Source organism: Cynocephalus volans, chromosome 10 (assembly GCF_027409185.1).
Source record: "Cynocephalus volans isolate mCynVol1 chromosome 10, mCynVol1.pri, whole genome shotgun sequence".
Lineage (NCBI taxonomy): Eukaryota > Metazoa > Chordata > Mammalia > Dermoptera > Cynocephalidae > Cynocephalus > Cynocephalus volans.
In genome coordinates, this window is record NC_084469.1 from 9,269,879 (window position 1) to 9,296,096 (window position 26,218).

General features: G+C 35.5%; 1 protein-coding gene across 6 annotated transcripts in view; it reads right to left on the bottom strand.

Moving 5' to 3' along the window:
- SPAG9 (sperm associated antigen 9) overlaps positions 1 to 26,218 on the bottom strand; it is a 130,404-nt gene that overhangs the window by 67,439 nt on the left and 36,747 nt on the right. For 5 of the 6 annotated variants that reach the window (XM_063112694.1, XM_063112695.1, XM_063112693.1 and 2 more), the window contains exons 3-4: positions 8,251 to 8,321; positions 2,144 to 2,238 (exon numbers count right to left, since the gene is read on the bottom strand). In XM_063112694.1, coding sequence (XP_062968764.1) covers positions 2,144 to 2,238; positions 8,251 to 8,321 — 166 coding nt within the window. Of the gene's footprint in view, positions 1 to 2,143; positions 2,239 to 8,250; positions 8,322 to 22,943; positions 23,025 to 26,218 lie in introns of those variants that run through there. The other variant, XM_063112696.1, reaches the window with a different exon arrangement.

Below are 26,218 nucleotides of genomic sequence, written 5' to 3' on the forward strand. Positions count from 1 at the left end.
GTCCTACAACTCACAGATGGCAGAGCATTTGGACCCAGGGAGCCTGGTAACATTAGTCTTATTTTAGTATTCTATGAATTCTTCAGTTTGGGTGTTTTCAATTTCCTCAAGGCCTAAATAAACATATACACATATATAAATCTTTTATTTACTAAAATATATACAAGTAATAAGAGTGTTCCCAACTTTTAAAATCAAGAAAGAAAATAAATGGCCAAGTGTAGTTTTAGACCACAGATGAAATCTAATTTGGGGGCCTTAAACTAATACTAAACATGAACTAACCTATGAATAAAAAGGAACACATTGAGGGAATTTACTACTTTAACTCTTCTTAATTTATCTAAATCCACAATTAGGACTTCAATTATTTTTGTACATGTTTAAATAATAAATAGGAACTAGGAACCTTCACTTAAAACCACACACAAAGCAGAAATCTGAACAAATCAGACACTTTTAGTTTGATGAGTTAGAAAACAAAAGGAATCAAAACCTTAAACCTCTGAGATGTAGAAGATGGCTCTTACAGGCTCTTAAGCAGAGTGAGCAGCAGTACAGCTACAGAAATTAATGACTACCCCCAACGCAGACATGGGTATTTGTCATCTAGGACTGCAAAGAAAAGAAAGGGCCACATCTGACAACACAATAGTGAATAGGCTTTGTAAAGCTTTCACAACTTTGATGTGTAAATAATAGGGAAAAACCAAATTCCTTGCCCTAAAAAGTTTAAATCCTACAACTTTAAAATATATTTTGTTTTAGGAGGAAAATATTTAAATTGTCAGTTCTCATGAGCTCTTATCAAAAATCACAAAAATGATACCTGAACCTCCATCAGTCAAAGGATAATTGGAACAAAATAAACCTATGGTCTGTGTCTATTCAAATGCAAGTCCCAGCATAAATTTGCCCCTAAAGGCTCAGAAGCTAACTGCAGAGGTTGTATAAACTTGGACCCAGTGCTCTACTCCTGCTCTCCCTTTACTCTTTGAACATTCTGCTTAAAACAAGACCACACTGACCTTCTACTTGTTTATAAGTACAATACAAAAATCCTTTTCTTTGGTTCATAGTTTCCAAACACAAAGCTATATTCCTAAGTGATGGCCCATAAATTACTCTAAATAAAAATAGAAATCCTAGCTTCAGGCCATTTTCCATTGTTTCAATCTGCAACAGAAATGGTTACAAAGCAGACCTGTGGACCTAAAAATTTTTTTAAAAACCAGCTAAGGAGGGGCTTCCAAGAGAGACTGGAGTACCTGAGTATCCTTGGCAGGTTCTGCGTCAGAGCTGGCACACCGGTAGAAATAGAAAAGTGCACAAGCAGCAAAACAGAGAGAGATACTAAGATAGCAGAGTTAATGACCACCGCCCCGCCAACAAAGCCAAACACAAACAGCAGCATGCATCCAGGACTCATGGCGCTGTGCTGGCATGGTGAAACACCCGAACCAGGAGGCCTACACGGGGGCCAAAGGGGTATCTTTGTAGTGAGGATCTGTCATTCAGCTGCTGCCACAAAAACAATGCCATCAGCAGCAGCTTTCCACTCCGTCCTGCAGCAGCTCCCAAGCGATGACGTCACTCCGTTCTCCCCACCTCATAACCATAGAGCTGCTGTTCCTAGCATTTATGCAGCAACCCAGAGCAACGGCCAGCCTATTAACTATTTTCCCCTCCACTAAGAGTCCTGGCTTAGCTCATTGGCTACGATGCCCAGAGATCTACATAATTTATTCACACTCCTACATCAAACAGATGGCTAGCTAACCCTTTCAACCATGACTCTCTGTAACAAAAAGGACTTTAAACCAATTACACAGGAGAGATGAAAAATTTTCAGCATTCCCACATATTAGAAAATTTTAAAGCTAGTATAATCTCCATTAAGTATCAGATAACAATGAAAATACCTCGATATGCTGCTTATATGGCATGGCTCATAATTTATCTTTCTAATAGTGAAGGTTGTTTCTATTTTTCTATGCTATTCTCTCCTACAGCATTCCTACCACAGTGGAGAGCTTTTGAATCAGCCTAACTATTGTTCCAGGATTAAAGAACAGAGAAAAACAGAAACAAACAGATTATTCATTTCACTTTTTCTCAAGGCAAAATGTACAACAAAGCTTACCTAATTCTACTATGAGCTGTGGATTCTAGTTGATCATTTCCTGAGAGCTGATGAAGTTTTGTTCTTTCTAAGTGTTCCATATAATTATGGATCATCTATTTTAAAGAGAGAAAAAAATACACAAAATTTAAGACTAATGGATGGAATAAAAATAAAAGTTATAATGAGAAACATTTTTATACAATTTTCTGATTTATCAAACTACCCAATTCTGTGTAAAAGAATATTAAGGAGTGAAATTTCTTTTACTGGCAAAGGAATATGTAAATAATTACATTTAAGGATGCCAGTATCCATAAAAGTAGCCAATATCTTGCATACCATAGCAAAAAACTTCTTTTACAATATGTGATGCTATTAAATGCAATAATATTGACATAAATAACACAAATGAGTACAAAGACATTGGGTAGGAGGTGTAAGAGACCACTAGTTAAAACAGATTGCACTTGAGAAATCCTCTCATTAAAATAGAAAACAACAAAGAAACTAATGTGAAACTTGAATAGAAACCATATCCTTACATGTTAATCTTTTCCATTTTAAAGAGGATTAAAGGTCACTTTCAATTTAAGTAATGTAGTTTAATTAAATACCAAGATGTTTATTTCTTCTTTTTCAGGGGGGCGGGGGGTGGCTGGCCAGTACAGGGGTTGAACCCTGGACAATCCTGGACCTTGATGTTATCAGCCCCATGCTCTAACCAATTGAGCTAACTGGCCAGCCCCCCAAGATGTTTATTTCTTATTTCTGCAGATTTAGTTGAAAAAAATGTTAAAATGTTTTCTCCTTTAACTGCTAATTTACTGGTATTATAACTTAATATAATCATCAATAATAATGGCAGCAAATTAATGCAAGTGAAAAAAATGAGAACACTTTGATTTTGAGTCTTAGAACCATATGACAAACAAGCAGAATACGGAAATGAAAGCTTCAAGAATATAAAGTTCATAAACTGTCAAGAAATTCTAAGGTCCTAATTGATTCTTGATAATCCAGTTTCACTTTTAAGAACCTAAAATCTGGAATTAAGAAAAGTAAAATGGCAACAAATTTCAATCATAAAGTCAGAAAGCCTATACTAACGTGATATGAATAAGAAGAAATCTTTCTTTCTTTTTTTTGTGGCTGGCCCATACAGGGTTCGAACCTAGACCTTGATGTTATCAGCACCACACTCTAACCAACTGACTTAACCAGCCAGCCCAAGAAAAAAATTAATTTTAAAAAACAAGAAATAGTATGTTAGTATTTTAAAGGGTGTAAATATTAAGATGCAAGAAAAGATGTACTTCTTGAGAATATTAACTGAATTCTTAACATTGTAGAATGGAATAGCTTTGAAAGTTACTAAACTTGGGTCGGCCCGTGGCTCACTTGGGAGAGTATGGTGCTGACAACACCAAGTCAAGGGTTACGATCCCCTTACCAGTCATCTTTTTTTTAAAAAAAAAAAAAGAAAGAAAGAAAGAAAGAAAAAGAGTTACTAAACTTTAGCTGTATTATTTTTAGGATTTCAATCTCAACATAACAAAATATGTACTGTGGTGTATTAAATAACTATTGAATGAAATAAGATTTTAAACACATGTTTTAAATTTACTTCCAAAAACGTTGCTTCTACTGTGAAAATTTTACTTGCATGTACAAAAATTAAGAAATATAAGTTAATTTTAAGGTGTTATTTAGTCAAACAAAAAGCTGAACTCTAATGCATGAAAATAAACATGTAATTCTATCAAGCCAAATATAATGAAAAAATTAATGAGACTGTTACCCAATTAAGACTATGCCAAACAAAAAATGTTATCAGCAAAGAAAAAATGAACATAGATTAAGGGAAGAGATTTTCCTAAAAAAAAAAAAAAGAACATAGAATCACATGGATATGATACGTGAAAGCATTTTTTTAAATTTTAAATTAACATACTTTTTATTTTAAATTTATAGATTTTCCTCTGTACCACCATTTAAAGAACAATTTTGCAGAAATATAGCTTTTGTCTTTGTGTTAGCAAGTCAGAAATAAGAAGCTATTTTCCTCTTGTATCAGGAAGAACTTTCAGAAAAAAAATTAAACCGAGACTAATGTAACAAAGTGATTGGTTGGCCTATTAGATGTCAATTCAAATTTTCAAAAGGTTTCAGAAAGCCTAAGTAGAATTCTTATATACTGGATAGTAATCATATGGAATTGATTTGTTCAAATGGAAGAATCTAAGTTTCTTCAAACATTCAGATGAAGAAAACAGAAATTTCCCTCAGATTGCTTTAATAATAATCCATTTACTCAGTATGGAAAAAGAATTAGAAACAAAATGCAAAGATAGAATCATTTCTCCCCAAAAGAGCCTATTCTATAGATTGATTCTCTATTGTCTTAAATTATTAAACTTAATTCTAAACCTCCTTCATATAACGGATCTCAAGTAACTACAGATATAGTATCCTGACATTCCAAAATGGTCCATATAATGAAATTGGTTCTAACCCAGCTATACCAGCACTTAATGGGAGAAAATTACAACAGAATGGCAGCTGTCATTTATTGAGCATCAACTACATGTCAGCCAGTGCATTTACAGTCATTTTTTCATTTAATTCTCACAAAATCGTGATTTTATAGATAAACTCCAGCTTACAAGGATTGAGATAACTTGCCCAAATTGATCAGCTAGTTAATGATTAACTGTTCTCTGTCATTAGCTTTGAGGCCAGAATTCAGGATGGTCTGATTCAATCATCTGAGAATTATAGGACTCATGATGTATCTGCCCTTTTAGTTAATTCTCTCAGCAGGCAATGAGTTCATTGTCCTTTCTTCCTCACACCCACAAGAAAACCCCACACCCTAAAGCATTTCTTGACATCTGAAATAAAATAATATGCAATATATTCTATACATGGACAAAAGTAGAAAAAATAAATTGTACATAAAAATTTAAATTTTAGGGGTTGGCTAGTTAGCTCAGTTGGTTAGAACACAGCCTTGTAACACCGGGGTCATGGATTTGGGTCCCCATACCAGCCAGCCATCAAATAAATAAGTAATAAAATTGTTAAAATGGACAATTTAAAAAATTTAATTTTATTAATAGGACTTCACAGTGCTGGTTTAAAAAAAAAAAAAAAGTGAGTGGAGGGCAGAACCAGTGTAGCCAGATAGAAAAGGGAGGTAAAAGAATAAAATAGGGCATGCTGTAGATAATTTACTGTTGGGTCCATCAGTCCCATCCCTCCTGGTCTCAGAACTGCAATTCTCAATTTTCTTAGGTATGCATATTAATTCACACATATTCAGAAGTCAATTCAGCAACAAACAGTTGGAGGCATCAAGAAGGATCCCCAGCACACTGTTTAGAAAATCCGGGTTTGGGAAAGGCCCCAATTCCCCTCCCAAAAGATATCTTCACAGCACAGGCTGACTGCCAGTCAACATTTGCTAAATCCGAAAAGCAAGGCATGGTGAAGTTCTGAAGACAAGTGGCATGGATCCCTTTAATCATGTTGGCCTTGAATCTTTCCATATGGAGCCCCCAAATCACACACCTGTATCTGCAAAGCCATTAATATAAAAGTAGTTGAGATGCCATAAGCAAAGAAACACAGAAAAATGTCTAGTGCACATGAGACTAAAAGTGTTAATGAAAGTTCAGGCAATAGAATCAGACAGACCTGGCTTAAAATCTAGTCACTAACTAGCATGGGATTTGGGAAAAATCACCTCACAGTCTTTTTCTAAACTTCAATCTGTAAAATGGAATGGATGATAGGGGTGGTCAGAGGATGAAATCAGAATGCATTTGAACCCTGCATGATGTGAGACCCTCCCAGGATTGCAAAGGGTTCACATTTTTGGTGATTAGTGTAAGAGGTTATACACATGTGGCCCAAGTGCTTCATAATTACTTTACCTTTATATTTCCTCAGTGCCCTCTTTAAAATGTCTTCTGTTAAGCAAATTCAGTAATATGTACAAAATTCTGGATTTGATTAGAGTTATTCACATTAAAAAAAGAGCCAGAGTAGGTTTCCCTTAAGCAGCAGCGTTTGATAAAAGTTCTATTTAAACAACTATTTCGTGCCTGTAAAAGATGTTACCTTCTTTGGAAGTAATAGTAAAAAAGTTAAGGTTAAAACCCTCCTACTTCCTTTCCCTGAAGGTTTCCAGAGTTTACCTCTAAAGGGCACTTAGTTTTTTAGGGTTAGATAGCTATTTATAATTTCTAACTGAGTGGCATCTCTAAAACAGATGTATAAACACAGAAAATTGTGGGCTAGAGAACAGACCTACATTTTGAAGCAGCCATATCAGTGTTACATAAACCTGCCTTGAGGCTAAAAAAAAAAAGGGGGGGGAGCCTATCAAGGCAGAGGATAGAAGCTGCCTGTGACTGAGGGAGGGGATGCTATGAAAAGAGCTGTCGTGCTGCATGGGAAATCTGCCTTGGTTACTGGACAGGCCCAGCTCTCTGACTTGGTAATTAACATTTTCCTGAGATCTTTTTCTCTTCCTGGACTGTCCTTCCCTAAAGGAATAAAAATAGACAAAAAAAATTATTATATCTTTTCATTTGGAGTTAATGTCAAGTTGTTTTCTTTAGGAACGTATCTTTGCTTTTATTAAATAAATATACGGGAAAAATATGAAATTTCACTTTACAATTGATTTTTCAAGAATGCATACATTTTATACATACTTCAATTTAACGCCATAATTTAATAATCCTTAATTATTACAAAGGTTAGAACCTCACTGAAAAAACAAAAGCATTATTCACTATTCATCACTATCAATTGCTTATGACATATAAATATATTCTCCCAAAATATAATTTTCAGCATTGACAAGCACTATACACAGGGCATTGTTCAGGCATTGAAATAAATGGTGTAAAGAGCATCAACAATAGGCTTTCAACAATCAATTGTTTTTTAACAGCATTAATATTCACCAAATTTCATCTTACTAAAATGTGGATATTTTTTACAGACTGAAAAAGCTGTTGTATAACCTGCTCCTGTCTTCTTAGCACCCTTTGTGGTTCCAGCCCTTCATGGTTAATCTTTTCCCTCTACCACTGGATATCCATTCTGTGACACTTCATGCTTCGGGTGTGGCTACTAAGCTAAGATAGTAATAATCAAACCTTATCTGTCAGGACTAACAGGAAGAAATTCTAACCCATCCCCAAGAAAAGAGTTAACGATGTATTCCAAAGCAAATGAAACTGAGTGCGGTGGAGGGTTTATGTTCCTTAAAAGCAACAACATAGGTCTGTATGAGAGGCAAGATAAGAGATCACACAAAACTACTGAAAGAAAAATGGGAGCTAAAGACAGGGACCATTTGTATCATGGGAGAGAGAGGACTAAAAAGGGAAAGAGAGAGGAATTATTTTTTCATGTAATGAACATTACATGAATCTACGAAAATTCTGTTTATTTGGGTATGTGAACCTCACACAAAAACAATTTTCACGTTAAGGAAATAGAAACAAATACAACATATGAAAGGCTGGTGGAGAATAATAAATAGAAGGTTAAAAAAACTATCCAAGTACATTTTCTAATTTGCTTTGAAGAAATTATGTCCTGAAATTATTCATTTAAAATAATGAAAATTCATGCAGAAAACCTGTTTTAAAGTCATTTGGATTTAATACATAATTTGTGTTTAAGTTATTTGTTTTGAGCTTAATGCAAAGAAGTCCTTAATACTGGATTATAAATGTAGAGATCCTTACCAGTAATTTACCAATCCATCATTTCCAAACTGGTAACAAAACAAATCGATTCTCTCATCTTAGCATCATGTAAAGTTTTCACTATGTGCACATAGGTTTTTGCTTAGCCAGACAAGAAGACAAGTTTTGGAATTGTCTTAAATAATTAAATTATTCTGTGGCATACTAATTCACCACATGAATTCCAGCTTAAAAAACAAGAAAAGTTGATGTTTGGTAATGAAGATAAATGCCACATGAAATTTAATGTTTTCCGGAAATAATCCTGAAGAATTATTGTAACTGGTTTTCAAAGAAAAATTAAGACATACTAATTAGTCTCAATATTAGCATGGTAAGAACAACCCAGAAACCCACCTCAGTGTGTCTTTGATGTAATGCATTATATTCCTTCTTCAGTTCTGCTTCTCTTTCTTCAAGTCTGCTAACTGAAATTAAGATACATACACTTAATCAAAACAAAACATAAGAAATTTATGTGAAAAAGTCCATCTTTAAAACTTGGAATGGGTTATCCATAATCCTTAGCAACTTTAGGACTCAGTGCTCTACATGAAATTCTTCACAAAGCAGTGACCTCATTTCATCATCCTTAATAATTAAAACTTTCAGAGGGGGGGAAACAGGAGAAAAAACGAACAAACAAAAACAACCCTAAACATCACCTTGGTTCTCTGAGCATATGTTTACCAGGTCATCCCCCTTATATAGGTTTTTAACATGATATGGAATGAATTATCTCTTTCAAAAACACTTCTTACAAATCACTTCACACAAGTTTTAACCTGGAATTAGGGCCCAAATCATTGATGTTTATCACTATTCAATCTCTTTCAGTACTGGCAGTTGTGAAAGTGTCACTGTTTATAAGTACTTTTGCTGCTTCAGGTCTTCTCAATTTCAGGGACTCATCTTCTTTTATTTAGCTCCCTCTGCTGATGGATTTTATGAGTGGCACTGATTTGTGGTAGTGCTCACAGAGTACAACCTTATGATATTTTTTTAAAAAGTGTCAGACCTTGAGATACAAAATGTCAGAACAGGATTTCAGAGGAAAGAATGATTGACAGCAAACAGGAATGACTCAGAGTGGAGGTGGAGTCCACCCAGGACTACAAAGAAAAGACAGGACTCAGAGAGATGGTAATAGAGCAATGCAGACATTGTGAAGGGAACACAAAACCGTGCTAGCTATGAGGCAAAGGGGAGATGGTCAGCCTAGAGGCATCCTTACCGGCTACAGAGCAGTGGGAGACAGTTTGGTGGAGAGAAATAAAGCTGGTGGTAGAGGAGCTTGTCAAGATACTAATTTAAGCATGTTTGAAAGCCTTAGTATAATAGCTGGAAATGTTCTCTTGGTATAAGGGCCGCTAGCTGCAAACATGCAAGGCTGTTTGTAATCCACAGCCTTGGACTGTGGCAAATAGCTGTAGAAGTAACCATCATGAACTAATACCGCAACAGCACATACATGACTGTTTTATACTCCTAGTGTTAATACATCAGACACCAAACAAAGCATAACTTGTACTGCCCAGTAAAAGTATTTTGGTTTGTGTACCTTCACCTCCCACAATTTGTTTGAATATCTTGAAAATATGTCATTAACAGGAAAACTGTAGCTTTTTGTTTGATTACTTTCTAATTCAAGCCTATATGCTGTTGGCTCATTAAATTTGCACCAGTGAGTAAAACACACCCTATAGGACCCATGGAGCACAGTTTATCATGTCAGGCAAGGGTGGAGAACATCTGCTGCTCATCTTATCCTGTGACTGAAAGTGATAACAAACAAACCTGCAATGCAGATGTGTTGTGATAACACAATAGATGTCGAAATCATCATGATTTTTGGTGCTTCTTCTATTTTTATTTTAAAAAAAAAGAAATCGAAGAAAACTATAGATATTTAACAACAATTTAAAAATAAACATTTTCTACTACTTCTTGTCATACTTACTAAAAGCTTAATGGAATACTGAGACTACCAAAACATATATGTTTTCAATTGCTCATCTTTGTGAATCAATATTTTCTGGATAACATGCAACCAAAACAAAAAATTGGGTGCTGAGGCTAAAATAAAATCCGACTATCACCCATAACGCTTAATTTCAAATTTCCGTTCAACCCAAAAAGGCCTTCTCCAAGACATGTTATATTCAAATTGGCAAAACTCAGAGACAAAGAGAGAATCTTAAAAGCTGCAAGAGAGAAGCGTCAAATCACCTAAGGGAGCCCCAATCAGACCAACATCAGACTTTTCATCACAAACCCTAAAAGCTAGAAAGGAATGGGATGATATATTCAAAACACTAAAAGACAAAGATTGCCAGCCAAGAATACTCTACCCTGCAAGGCTATCGTTCTGAAATGAAGGGCAAATAGTATATTTCTCAGACAAACAAAAACTGCGAGAGTTCACTACCACATGACCACCCTAACAAGAAATCCTCAAGGGAGTACTGGGTTTGGTTCCTGAAAAATAACTACCACTGCCATAAAAACCCAAGAAAAATCAAAACCCACTAGTATAATAAAAATGGCATTCATGAAGAGAAAACAAACAAACAAAAAGGCTATCTACAACCTAAGGAACCAACAAACACAGAAACCAAACAGTAAATCAGAAAGCAAGGAACAAAAGACACCTAAGACAACCAAACAACCAATAAAATGCTAGGAATAAATCAACACCTTTCAATAACAACTCTTAATGTAAAAGGCTTAAATTCCCCAATCAAAAGACACAGACTGGCTGACTGGATTAAAAAGGAGGACCCAACTTATGCTGCCTACAAAAGACCCACCTCACCCATAAAGATTCACACAGACTAAGAGTGAAAGGATGGAAAAAGATTTACCATGCAAACAGAAAAGAAAAACGAGCTGGAGTAGCTATTCTTATATCTGACAAAATAGACTTTAAACTAAAAACCATAAAAAGAGACAATGAGGGACACTACTTAATGATAAAAGGACCGATCCATCAAGAAGACATAACAATCATAAATATGTACGCACCCAATGTTGGAGCAGCCAGATTTATAAAACAAACTCTATTAGACCTAAAGAAGGAAATAGACACTAATACCATAATAGCAGGGGACCTGAACACCCCACTGTCAATATTAGACAGATCATCTAGGCAAAGAATCAGTAGAGAAACACAAGATCTAAACAAGACTCTAGACCAATTGGAATTGGCAGATATCTACAGAACATTCCATCCAACAACCTCAGAATATTCATTCTTCTCATCAGCACATGGATCATTCTCCAGGATAGATCACATATTAGGTCACAAATCAAGTCTCAATAAATTCAAAAAAATTGGAATTATCCCATGTATTTTCTCAGGCCACAATGGATTAAAACTAGAAATTAATAACAAACGAAACTCTGGAAACTATACAAACACATGGAAATTAAACAGCATTCTACTTAATGACATATGGGTCCAAGAAGAAATCAAGCAGGAAATCAAAAAATTTATTGAAACCAATGAAAATAATGATACATCATACCAAAACCTGTGGAATACTGCAAAAGCAGTATTAAGGGGCAAATTTATTACATTAAATGCTCACCTCAGAAGAATGGAAAGATGGCAAGTGAACAACCTAACACTTCACCTTAAAGAACTAGAAAAACAAGAACAATCCAAACCTAAAGTTAGCAGACGGAAAGAAATCATTAAGATCAGAGCAGAACTTAATGAAATTGAAACCCAAAAAACAATACAAAAGATCAATGAATCAAAAAGTTGTTTTTTTGAAAAGATAAATAAAATTGACAAACTATTAGCATGGCTAACAAAAAAAAAGAAGAGAGAAGATTCAAATAACAAAAATTAGAAATGAAAAAGGCGATATTACAACTGATTCATCTGAAATACAAGGAATCATTTGAGACTACTATAAACAACTATACGCCAACAAATTTGAAAATCTGGAGGAAATGGATAAATTTCTGGACACACACAAGCTCCCAAAACTGAACCGTGAAGACGTAGAAAATTTGAACAGACCAATAACAATAAAGGAGATTGAAGCTGTTATCAGAAGGCTCCCAACAAAGAAAAGCCCAGGACCAGATGGATTCACAGCAGAATTTTACCAAACATTCAAAGAGGAATTGACACCGATTCTTTACAAACTATTCCAAAAGATTGAAATGGACGCAAATCTTCCAAACTCATTCTATGAAGCAAACATCATCCTGATACCAAAACCAGGTAAAGATATAACCAAAAAAGAAAACTACAGGCCGATATCCTTGATGAATATAGATGCAAAAATCCTCACTAAAATACTAGCAAACAGAATAAAGCAACACATACGTAAAATTATTCACCACGATCAAGTGGGATTCATCCCAGGGATGCAAGGTTGGTTCAACATACGCAAATCAATAAATGTGATACACCATATTAATAAAATCAAACACAAGGACCATATGATCATCTCTATAGATGCTGAAAAAGCATTTGATAAAATTCAGCACTCATTCATGACAAAGACCCTCTATAAGTTAGGTATAGAGGGAAAGTATCTCAACATAATTAAAGCCATATATGACAAATCCACTGCCAATATCATCCTGAATGGGGAAAAGCTGAAAGCTTTTCCTTTAAGAACAGGAACTAGACAAGGATGCCCACTCTCACCACTCCTATTCAACACAGTGTTGGAAGTACTAGCCAGAGCAATCAGAGAAGAGAAGGAAATAAAGGGCATCAGACTGGAAAAGATGAAGTCAAACTGTCCCTGTTTGCAGATGACATGATCCTATATATCGAACAGCCTAAAACCTCTACAAAAAAACTCTTGGAATTGATAAATGATTTCAGCACAGTAGCAGGATACAAAATCAACACACAAAAATCAGTAGCATTTCTTTTCTCCAATAGTGAACATGCAGAACGAGAAATCAAGAAAGCCTGCCCATATACAATAGCCACCAAAAAAAATAAAATACTTAGGAATTGAGTTAACCAAGGATGTGAAAAATCTCTATAATGAGAACTACAAACCACTGCTGAGAGAAATTAGAGAGGATACAAGAAGATGGAAAGATATCCCATGCTCTTGGATTGGAAGAATCAACATAGTGAAAATGTCCATACTACCCAAAGTGATATACAAATTCAATGCAATCCCCATCAAAATTCCAAAGACATTTTTCTCAGAAATGGAAAGAACTATCCAGACATTTACATGGAATAATAAAAGACCATGCGTAGCCAAAGCAACACTGAGCAAAAAAAATAAAGCTGGAGGCATAACACTTCCTGACTTTAAGCTATACTACAAAGCTATAATAACCAAAACAGTATGGTACTGGCATAAAAACAGACACACTGACCAATGGAATAGAATAGAGAATCCAGAAATCAACCCACACACTTACTGCCATCTGATCTTTGACAAAGGCACCAAGCCTATTCACTGGGGAAGGGACTGCCTCTTTAGCAAATGGTGCTGGGATAACTGGATATCCATATGCAGGAGAATGAAACTAGACCCATACCTCCCACCATATACTAAAATCAACTCAAAATGGATTAAGGATTTAAATATACACCCTGAAACAATAAAACTTCTTAAAGAAAACATAGGAGTAACACTTCAGGAAATAGGACTGGGCACAGACTTCATGAATATGACCCCAAAAGCATGGGCAACCAAAGGAAAAATAAACAAATGGGATTATATCAAACTAAAAAGCTTCTGCACCGCAAAAGAAACAATTAACAGAGTTAAAAGACAACCAACAGAGTGGTAGAAAATATTTGCAAAATATACATCTGACAAAGGATTAATATCCAGAATATATAAGGAACTCAAACAACTTTACAAGAAGAAAACAAGCAACCCAATTAAAAAATGGGCAAAAGAGCTAAGTAGGCATTTCTCTAAGGAAGATATACAAATGGCCAAGAGACATATGAAAAAATGCTCAACATCACTCAGCATCTGGGAAATGCAAATCAAAACCACATTGAGATACCATCTAACCCCAGTTAGGATGGCTAAAATCCAAAAGACTCTGAACGATAAATGCTGGTGAGGTTGCAGAGAAAAAGGAACTCTCATACATTGTTGATGGGACTGCAAAATGGTGTAGCCTCTATGGAAAATGGTATGGAGGTTCCTCAAACAATTGCAGATAGATCTACCATACGACCCAGCTATCCCACTGCTGGGAATATACCCAGAGGAATGGAAATCATCAAGTCGAAGGTATACCTGTTCCCCAATGTTCATTGCAGCACTCTTTACAATAGCCAAGAGTTGGAACCAGCCCAAATGTCCATCATCGGATGAGTGGATACAGAAAATGTGGTACATCTACACAATGGAATACTACTCAGGTATAAAAACGAATGAAATACTGCCATTTGCAACAACATGGATGGACCTTGAGAGAATTATATTAAGTGAAACGAGTCAGGCACAGAAAGAGAAATACCACATGTTCTCACTTATTGGTGGGAGCTAAAAATTAATATATAAATTCACACACACACACACACACACACACACACACACACACACAAAAAAAAAAAAAAACCGGGTGGTGGGGGAAGAAGATATAACAACTACAATTACTTGAAGTTGATACGACAAGCAAATAGAAAGGACATTGTTGGGGGGGAGGGAGGAGGGAGGGAGGTTTTGGTAAGGGGCAACAATAATCAACCACAATGTATATCGACAAAATAAAATTTAAAAAATTAAAAAAAACTCTCTTTCAAAAAAAATAAAAAAATAAAAAATTTCCGTTCAATTGTAGAGCCTCATTATTCTCATCAGCTAACTTGATGTGAATTCATAAAATAATCTTATATCACCATAACCACCACTAATAGCAGCTAACATTATACACTGCTTATTATGTACCATGTACTATCCTAAGAACTGTATATAAACTTATTTGAGCCTGATATTAATATTGTGATGAAAGTATTATTGTTACAAGGGTACTTCAAAAAGTTCATGGAAGGGCCGAGCCTGTGGCGCACTCGGGAGGGTGCGGCGCTGGGAGCGCAGCGACGCTCCCAGTGGCCGCGGGTTCGGATCCTATATGGGAGTGGCCGGTGCACTCACTGGCTGAGTGCCGGTCACGAAAAAGAAAAAAAAAAAAAAAAAGTTCATGGAAAAATAGAATTAAAAGATAATACTAATCTTTCCATGAACTTTCTGAAGCACCCTCATACATTCATGAAAAAACTGAGGCAAACTTGCCCAAAGTCACACAGGTAGCAAACTGGCAAGACAAGGATTCTTAATGGAGCAATCTGCCTCTAGAATCTGTGTTCTTAATTACCATGCTACACCGCCTCTCAAGAAATATCCCTTTTAATTTGTTTTATATATTTTGGTGTTTTCTTTAAGATTTCACTTGGGTGGGTGGGTGGGAAGAGCTGGGGAAGTACTCCTCTATTCTTAGGGAAATAACCCAGTCACAGATAATTTGACACAAGGCATCAAACTGCCAAGCAACATACATACCCAACTCTATTAATCATCAGGGAGATGCACATTAAAACCAAAATGCAACACCACTACATACCCATCAGAATGGCTAAAATGAAAAACACAGCACACCAAGTGCTGGTAAGGATGTAAAACAGCTGGAACTTTCATATACTGCTGGTGGAAGTATTAATTGGTACGCCCAATTTAAAGACCATTTGGCAAGATTTAATGAAATTGAATGTTTGCCAACCCTACGGCAAAACAATCTCATTGCTAGGAAGTACATATATGTGTCTACCTGAAGGCATTTAAAACAATGTTCAAAGAAGCACTATCCTTAATCATCCAAACCTGTATAGAATCGACTATACATCAACAGCAGAGTATATATTCATTTATTGGAATACTATACTAGTACAACGAGAATAAATTATTGCCACACAAACATGAAGTTGAGAGAAAGAAGCAGAAACAAAAGAGTATAAAGTTCAAAGACATACAAAACTAACCTAACGGTTAGAAGTCAGGACAGTGGTTACCTTTGGGGAGGAGTTAGTGATCTGATAAATTTATATTTGTACAGCCTCACCCCACCCCAGTTCAAACACAATGCGTAGTACGCATTCACACAGGCACATTCCGTGGCTTGAATTTCATTATTTGTTATGTTCTCCAACAACTGTTATGAGTTTAACTTGAAGCACAGGATTTAAACAGGCTGTTTGGAACCATTACAAACATGTTGTGCTGCTTTAGAATTCACAGGGAGATGAGCAGAAACATTACCAAATTGGAGAATTATAGAAAGAAGGAAAAAAACGGGCTCCATGGAAGGATAAACTAGAATTACTTTTTCGAAGGTCGTATTGGTGACATCTATTAAATAAGCAAGATGTACAAGTATATCCTTTGATGCAGTATTACTGTTCTCATTTGTCCTACAGACACACACCAATGTCCAAAGATATAATACGCCCTATGCAACATATAATCACCACCAAGTTGGAGCCACCACCAAATTTCTTATGGTGGGGGGTTGGTTAAGTGAATTATAACAGTTATATGATACAATATAATGCAGTGGCTTTACTACTCTCTTGTGATGCAACTTGGGTAAACCAACCCCTTGGGGTATTGTTTGTAAATGAGAAATAATAATCCTAATACCAACTCTGATAATATACTCTTAAGTGAGTTAATATTTGTAAAGGACATAGAACAATGCCTGGCACACATGTATTTTTCAAATAAAATACAATAATTAAAAATATCTGTTAAAAGAAATACAGTATATCTATATGTACTGACATGAAATGGTACCTAGAACTGAATGGAAGGATACTGAATATATTGCTGAAAATAAAAAACATAAAGCAATGTAAATGTGATACCACTAACATGTCTACAAAGCCAAAACGCAACTGTCTTCCCCCAAAGCTACTCTTTTGCCAGCTGGCTGGTAAGGGGATCCGAACCCTTGACCTTGACGTTATAACACTGTGCTCTAACCAAGTGAGCTTAACAAGCCAGCCCTAGTTTTCTTACTCAGGCAAAAATCTTGCAGCCACCCTTTTGCTTTTCTCTTTCCTTCACACTGCATATCCAAACTATCAGCAAATTCTGTCCATTCTACTTTCAAAATAAATCTAGAATCTGACCAATTTTTACCACCTCCATAAATCCACCTTGGTCCAAGACATCATCTCTTGCTTGGATTATTACAATTGTCTCCTGACTAGTGTCTCTGCTTAGCTACTGTTTTCCTGTATTCTCAACTTAGTAGCATGGGTAGGATCAGATAGTGACTGACTGCTTAAAAACCTTCAACAGCTTCCCATCTCATTTCAAAAAAGAAAAAAAATAGTCCTTACAATGGTCCACAAGATTCTTCAGGATCTGATGTGTTAGTCACACCACCCTTTGCTCTCCTCCCCGCTAGAAAACGCTTATCTCTTGACCCATCTGTTATGAACTAAGTTGTGCTTCCCAGCCCCAACTTCATATTTTAGAGCTGTAACTCCCAAAGTGACTGTATTTGGGAATAGGGCCTTCAAAGAGGTAATGAAGGTTAAATGAGGTCATAAGGGTGTGGCCCTAATCTAATTGGAATGGTGTCCTTGTAAGAGGAAGAGACACTAGAGAGATCTCTCATTCCATGAAGACAAAAAGCCATGTTAGAAACAGAGAGAAGACAGCCATTTGCAATCTAGGAGAAGGGCCTCAGGAGAAACCAAACCTGCCTATACCTTGATCTCGGACTTCCAGCTTCCATACTGTGAAACAAATTTTGCTGTTATTTAAGCCAGCCAGTCTGTGGTATTTTGTTATGGCAGTCCTAGCCAACTAATACACCAACTAAATATCATTAAGTAAATCTCAGAGAGAAGTTTTCAAACAAAGTGTTTGTCAAGTGACTTGGTCAGAGAGCTGAGCTTATAGCTTATAGAAACAGGTCCTGACTAACTTTACACCTGCTTGCTAATCAGTGTTGATTTGCATAGCTTTGTTGTAATGTACCACTTAATAGCAAGATTGTGGAGAAGATATAAAATCCCAACATACCACTAATTTTTCAAGATTTCCAATATTTATCTAAATGAACATGACCATTGTTCAGATTGGCTTAGGTTCATCTACAAAAATTCCTTAAAGTTCTATTAATCATTTTGTTCTCCTTAAGCTTCCAGTCATAGCTTTCTAACCCGTTAGGACTTACTTTCTGCTTAATTTATTTCCCATTTGACATCATATTCTTACTTTTGCCTTAAAAATAACACTTGATAAACTATCACCCATTCCCTAACCACCTCTTTTAAAAGTTGAAATGGTTCTATTTACTAATCTCATATAAGTGATCTGTATCTGTATTATTTCACAGCATATGCAAAGTACATAGGTCTAGTGGATTGAATTATGTCCCCCCAAAACTCAATGAAGCTTGAATTATATCCCCCAAGTATTATGTATTAGAAACTTAGCCCCCACTGTGACTGTTAACAGGGTGGGAACTCCTATTATGGTAATTGTAAGGTGGGACCTTGAAGAGGTGATTGGGTTGTAGGACGTGCTGTAATGAATAGATTAAAAATGGTGATGAGGGGTGTGGTTCTAAGGGCTTTAAAAGAAGCGGAGTCTCTCTCTCTGCTCTCTCTGCTTCCACCATCTTGCAATGTGAGACCCCTGGGTCACTGTTGCCACCATCAGATGGACTTTGGACTTCCCAGCCTCAGAAATTGTAAGCAATAAGTGTTGTTTTTCTTTATAAATCACCCAGTTCCAAGTATTTTGTTATAAGCAACACAAAATAGACTAATACAATGGGGTTACACATGACTTGTCCTTTTACTCTATCTGTTGCTTTTTAAAAATATACTCTATTTTTAGAGCAGTTTTAGGTCACAGCAGAGACCACAACTTCCCCCACTACCAAAAATCCTGAATCAAGAGTGGTACATTTGTTATAATCAATGAACCTACAATGACACATCACCATCACCCTAAGTACATCGTTTACATTAGGGTTCACTCTTCGTGTTGTACATTCTATGAGTTTTGACAAATGTAAATGACATGTATCCATCATTGCCATATCACACAAAATAAGTTCACTGCCTTAAAATCCTCTGTGCTCTACCTATTCACCCCTCCCTCTCTACCTCAATCCCTGGCAATCACTGATCTTTTTACTGTCTCCATAGTTTTGCCTTTTCCAGAATGTCATACAGTTGGAATCAGTCTTTTCACACTGGCTTCTTTCACTTAGTAATATGCATTTGAGGTCACTCCATATCTTTTCATGGCTTGCTTTATAGTTCATTTCTTTATAGCTGAATAATATTCCATTGGATGGATTACCAATTTATCCCTATCTGTTATTTTCATAACAGCTAAAAGTCTAAAATTACAAGCCTTTAAACACTCACCATCTCAGCACCTGCCAGCCACCAAAAAGAAAAAACAAAAAACCCATCATCTCTTCTAAGCACTTAAGTTAATTTTCTAAATCCGCAAAATGTGGTATTTTAAGATTTTTTAAACTAGTATTGTTGCATATTGGAAACTTGTATGCTGACAGCTGATGTCCATGTTTTCACTGTTTTTGATTCAAAACAAATTACAAGTATATACTTAAACCAAGCTCTGTTTCAGCATTTAATATAAATATATTTTGCTTGTTATACTATTCAATAATAAGCAAAATATTGAATTTTGCATCATCTAAAAAAAAGCAGACAAATTATCTCATGGTTAAAATGTCTACCTAAATTGGATTTAAGCTGGTCTGAAAGTAGCGGGTTATAAGTGTCACGAACATTAACTAACATTAGCATTACTAACTTGGTATACAACCCCTTGCTGTTAAATTTGACTACCAAATAAATAAATAGGATTTAAATCGGTAAAAATGATAATCAACTCCTCTAGCATAAGTATTATCCAATTCTATCTTCCTTTCCACTCCAGTACAAGAGTAAATTATAGCCTATTCACCTCAGTCTACTAACTTGAAGCCCTAATTTATTTCTTTATCCCATTAAACAGGTTTGTCATTTTCCATAGTTATATTGAGAAGTGTCATTGATAACTAAATATATAAATCAAAACAAGACTAATAATATAGTGCCTACTGATAGTAGATGGTTCAAACATTAAGTTATTTACTTCCCCATTCATGCTAGGAACTAAATAAGTCAGCATAACAAGGAGAAAGCCAAAGATTATCTTCCCAAAGTGTTTTTGTTCATTATATTCAACTCTGTAACACTACACTACGTATAGGTTTTCAGACAGCTAATTTAGGTTGTTTCTAGCTCTGAAACAAATATATAGGCAATTAAAAGGGGGGAGGAGGTATGTGACAAAATGTGGTATATCCATATAATGGAATACTATTTGGTTCTCAAAGGGAATGAAGTATTAATATGTGTTACAACATTAATGAAGCTTATGTTAAGTCAAAGAAGCCAGTCACAAAAGAGCATATATTGTATGATTCTATTTCTACGAAATGTCCAGAATATACAAATCCATAGAGACAGAAAGTAGATTAGTGGTGTCAGGAACCAGGGGGAAGCAGAAAAAGAGGAGTGAGAGCTAACAGGCATGGGGTTTCTTTTTAGGGTGATAGAAATGTTCTGGAATTAGATAGTTCACAACCTTGTGAATAAACTAAAAACCACTGAATTGTACAGTCTAAAGTGGTGGATTTTACAGAATGTGAATTAGACCTCAATTTTTAAAAGGGTCATTCAAAATCTATCCCTTAACAAAAGGATCCAGAAATTACATGTTAATTTAATAGTAATGTAGTTTTTGGGGCCGGCCCGTGGCTCACTCGGGAGAGTGCGGTGCTGATAACACCAAGGCCCCGGGTTTGGATCCTATATAGCGATGGCCGGTTCGCTCACTGTCTGAGCGTGGTGCTCACAACACCAAGTCAAGGGTTAAGATCCCCTTACCGGTCATCTTTAAAAAATAATAATAATAATAAAAAAAAATAATAATAGTAATGTAGTTTTTAAAGAAAAGTCAAATGATAAGGAAACAAAAAAGAAAATCTCAACATTTAGTAAATGTTGAATAAATTAATAAATACGTAGTGAGGAGTTTAACGTGATGATAAAATCAAGCCAGAGGAACCCTGAAGTTATTTTAATGAGTTTTTTTTCTGTTGCTTGTTTGTTTTGCAGCTGGCCAGGACGGGGATGTGAACCTGTGACCTTGGGGTTATAAGCTATGCTCTACCCAACTGAGCTAACTGGCTAGCACTTGAAGTAATTTTAAAAATCAGATTATATAAGTGCAAATCATAAATGTTATATTTTTATTAAAATGTCCTCCTCTTCCTCAGGTAATTCACAGTAGAAAGAATAGGCAGATGGTTGCTCAACCTTAGGTGCATTCACTCCCTTCCCTCAACACTTGAGCAGTATCATGTACCACCTACCAAGGCTGTTCAATGGAGGCAAAGACTGGTCAGATATTAACCAAAGCAGTTTCCTCTTTTTCACATAGCTAGACTATATATCCCAGCACCTGAAGTTAACTTCTGACTGAGTTATAGCCAATGACATAGAGATAAAAGTGATGTGCACCTCTCCTAGGACTGGCCCAATAAAAACCTTCTACACACAATCTTCCATTTCCTTTCTCCTTCCTTCAACTTAATGCAGGTAAGTATGACAAGCTTGGAAGTTGTAAGCGGAAAGTGCCTTCCACAGATGCCACTGATTTACTGGAAATATCCACTTTTTAAACTTTACATGAGCAAGAAATAATATATAACATTTGAGTCATTATATATAATTTCCGTAGCTTGTTTGCTACAGCAACTAGTTAGCTTCACATATATCAGCTTATAAACAAGCACTGAAGTCCTCTTAAAAGGCATTCTAAATCATCAAAAGTATGTCATCCCACTATACTTTGAGAACAGTTTGTCTTTGTTATTCTGGATGATTTTCTGAATGTTATTTTGCAATTATTCTCTCCTCCTTAACACTACAGCAAGTACCTGGACAGAAACTGTTTATGACTTTCTGTATTTCATGTTTTATTTACCTGTACTGTAATTCTAAATATTAGATTATCTTTTTAGGTACATATAATACAAATTATATAATACAAAGAGCATATAATTGATCATATAATACAAACAATACGGATTATATATGAGAGTCCTCAAAAAGTTCACGGAAACATTCATATCTTTTAATTCTATTTTTCAGTGAACTTTCTGAAGTACCTATTTATACATACACCAGTTGAAATCATATAGAACACCAAGATCATAATACAAATTCAGAACCTCTCACTCTTTTCTGAGTTACAGTAACTCAGTATAACAATATCTCCAATGAACTCAGATTACTCAAGGCCTAAGTCACATGAAATGGTATAGTTAAATATTTTTGAGAAGTACCTTTTAACACATGAAGAGCCGTCTCTGGGAAGTCCTGAATGCCACTAAAGAATCAGTGAAAAGGAAAAGAAAAGGGAAGTAGAACGGAAGGAGAAGGGAAGGAGAAAACAGGAAAGAAAAGCCAATCTGGGCAAGGACTGCAGACATCCGTGAGAGCCTCAAGTACCATAAAGTTAACCTTTGCCTATATTGTTACATTACATCTGAAGTGTATTAAAAGACCATTTCTTGTTAAATTGTTCCCATGTAAACCCAAACTTCAAAACGATCTCAGGAAAAATCCTAAATTCTTATCATTTTACTCATCAAAACTAGCTACAACCCGAGACTGACTAGAAATAAACAAGATTCTGTTCATCCTACCTATGCCAAAACAACAAAAACTAATCTGCCACTTTTTTAACTGCTAATTTTTTGAGAAGGAAAAAAATATCAAATCATGGTATCTAAAAAGAAAAAACGGGGAAAGGGGCAAGAAAAAAGATCAATCAATAGGCTAATCAAGAATTTCCCCCTTATAAAAGCTAATGGAAATACTTCAGCCTCGTTTTGAATGCTCTTTCCATCCATCTTTCCAAAGAGCAAGAGGATATGATTAAGGCAGGAAGAGCCACCTGCTCTGCCGGCTCAAAATCAGAGCTTACCTCCTTAGATTGATGGCCTTTGCCAAGTTTGGAACACCTTCCATCTCTGCTGTCTTCTGCCCCATCAGACTGCTGATAGGCCTATGGGGGGAAGAAAGAGAAACAGACCTGCTAGAATGCCGTATCCAACTCATTGTTTGCCTTCTCAAAAGGAATCATCAGTTCTTACTCACGGAAGGCAGATATTCCAACTGTTACTGGGCCTCAGAAGATTGACACTGGTCTTTAGAAACTTCTCCTTGAGCAATTTAGTACCAAAAAGGTCCTAAGCAAGAATCAAATGCTGACTTAAAAGCAAACAAATCTCAGACAACCACATCAAAATAATAATAAAAACCTCTCCTCTGCCAACTTAAGTCCACCTTGTCTCTAAACTTCAAAAGATTTTCAGACAGATATTGTTATTAATCAATGATACCCATGTGAAATTATAAATATTTTAAAGCTCTCATGAATGAATAATCATATCCTTAACACAGACTAGGAAAACTTCAAAGAATCCCAGCAGTAGGGACTTCTAGCAACCCTAGCATTCTGACATAGTCACTATCTTCGAGAAGCTACCTAAGCCATCCACAACAGAAAGTTGACTACTTTTCTACCTAGTCTCTATGTAGAGAGAGTCCATGTTTTACTTCAGTACATGTTCCTGTGTTTCACCCTCATTTCACCTAAGTCAAGAAATACTTCCTCATGACCAACCAAAACCAACAAATTCATTTCCTTTAATTTAATCTTACAAAATTACAGAAAAACAGCTTGCTATCTTCCTTATCCATCCCTTTATACATTTGAAAGAGAAATCAAATCATTCATTTTCTTCCTGTTCTATAAGCTATATCACCCAAAATCCTTTAACCCTTACTCATAAAGTTAATTTTCTATGATACGTTTAGTTTTGGATATTAATTATAAACTACAACTTTAAAGTTCTCAACAGCCAACACTAGACTACAAAAATGAAAAAGCCCAAATACATATAAACAAAACAGAGCTGAAGACCACATAGTATTACCTAATGAAGTAGATATAATAAAATATTAGTGTTTGCATAAATTATTTTGTACTTAATTTTCTGCTTTTTCTCCCATTCTCCCATATACAGGCTCTAAGAAAAGAAACACCCTAAATAATGTTTAGTAAGTATACATATATTCTTAATATTGCAAAGAACTAGATTCAAGTTAAATGGACTAAAAGTAACTCTCTAAATAATTAACTTTTTCAAATCTTTTTTTTTTTTTTTGTCCTTTTTGTGACCGGTAAGGGGATCGCAACCCTTGGCTTGGTGTCGCCCGCACCGCGCTCAGCCAGTGAGTGCACCGGCCATCTCTATGTAGGATCCGAACCTGCGCAGCGGGAGCGCCGCTGCGCTCCCAGCGCTGCACTCTCCCGAGTGCGCCACATGGTTGGCCCTTCAAATCTTTATTTTAAAAATCAGGAGATAAAAATCCGAAACTATTTATAAAATATGCTTTCAACAAAAATACAAATAATCAGAAATCTACTTTTATCATCCTAAAAATTACATAGAAGGGACTGTCTACTGACAAGATAAAACTAAAATGGAAAAGCAACATATTACAATGTATTATTCAACTTTTCCAGAATATTAACATTCATTGCCAATTGCAAAGTCCAGAGAAGGGACTTTTATCAGCCTAAAGGTATTTTTTTAAATGGTTTGGAAAACAGTGAAAGAAAATATTTATACCCTCTTAAATACTGACTTTGGTATGAAACTATACTTGGTAACCTTAAAGCGGTTTACTTTTCTTCTGTGTTGTGAAAATTCTCAATTTATCAATCATATCATTAACAGACAGACCGTGCTTTGAAGCTCTGTTTTAAGATATTTATTCCTTTAAAATAAAAAATATATTAATAATTATATTACTGCCCCATTCTTTCCATCTAGAGGAGTGCTTATTCTTAGGACCAAGAAATAAGAAGTGTTTTCCTTCTAACAATAATGTCTCAAGGTGAAGGCTTAAAGTTATTTTACTAGATTATGATTGTGATACTACTTGATCTTGAAATTTAAAAAAGCTAATGAATGTTATATGGGGACGGAAAGGGTAGAAAGGTCAGAGTACAAGTCTCTAACACATATGTCTTCAGTTGTCAACATTTTTCCATCTAATTTTAAAAAATGGATTTTCATTCAAAGGAAGGAAGGGCAGAATCAACAAAGAGTCTTTAAGTAGCTTAAAATCAATGCCATCTAAATCATTCCATCTACTCCACAAAAGGCAATGGCTCTATACCTAAGGGAAAAGTAATCTATTATGAACTCAAGGAGCTTGATGGTAACAGAATTTTCCTAACAGAGAATTGAATAATAAACAGTTTTGTATCAGTTCTAGGTGCTAATATGTTATAAATAATGGTTCAAATTCATAAATTACAATAAACAAAATTGGAATTTGTTACTAATCTTTACTTCTCCAATTCTGTTCACATGTTCATATTCCTTGACCTACTTCCTTAAATATATTCTAAGAAAATTATCAAAAGGGGAAAACCTGTGTAAAAAAATATTTACTACAATATGACTCACTACTCTAGAAAAAATGTCCAACCAACAAGGAAACGTTCAGGGTTTTGGTTTTTTAAATTTATTTAATTTATTTTTACCCTGGTTCATTCCTTCATTTGACAAAGGATTTGTGATGGCTTACAAGAACACATCATAATATATTCATCATATGTATAAAAATTGGATCAAGGAAAAAAACAGTTTAAGTTTAAATATGCTAACCAGGTAAGGTCCAAACCAGTTGTTGCGGTTGCACTTCAAAGTTTATTCTGAGTTTCTGAGTAGCCAAGGTAAAAACCAAAGTAGCCATTAAATAATTCTTTTTTTTTTTTTTTTTTTGTCTTTTTTCGTGACCGGCACTCAGCCAGTGAGTGCACCGGCCAGTCCTATATAGGATCCGAACCCGCGGCGGGAGCGTTGCCGCACTCCCAGCGCCGCACTCTCTGAGTGCGCCACGGGCTCGGCCCTAAATAATTCTCATTAAAGAAGAAAGCACAGTTACTCAGGAAAAACAAGAATTGTTAATAGACAGCATAGCTTCTGGATAGTGGATGTATGCAGACATTTAAAAAATAATAACTAAAGATCATACAACAAAAATACTTATGATAATATTAAGGAAAAGATACAAAATTATATATATTGTCTAACTGTAGTGATATAAAAACATGATACACATGGAAAAAAGGCTAGAAGACCATGCACGTAAATTCCCCTCTTCCCCCATGAAACTGAT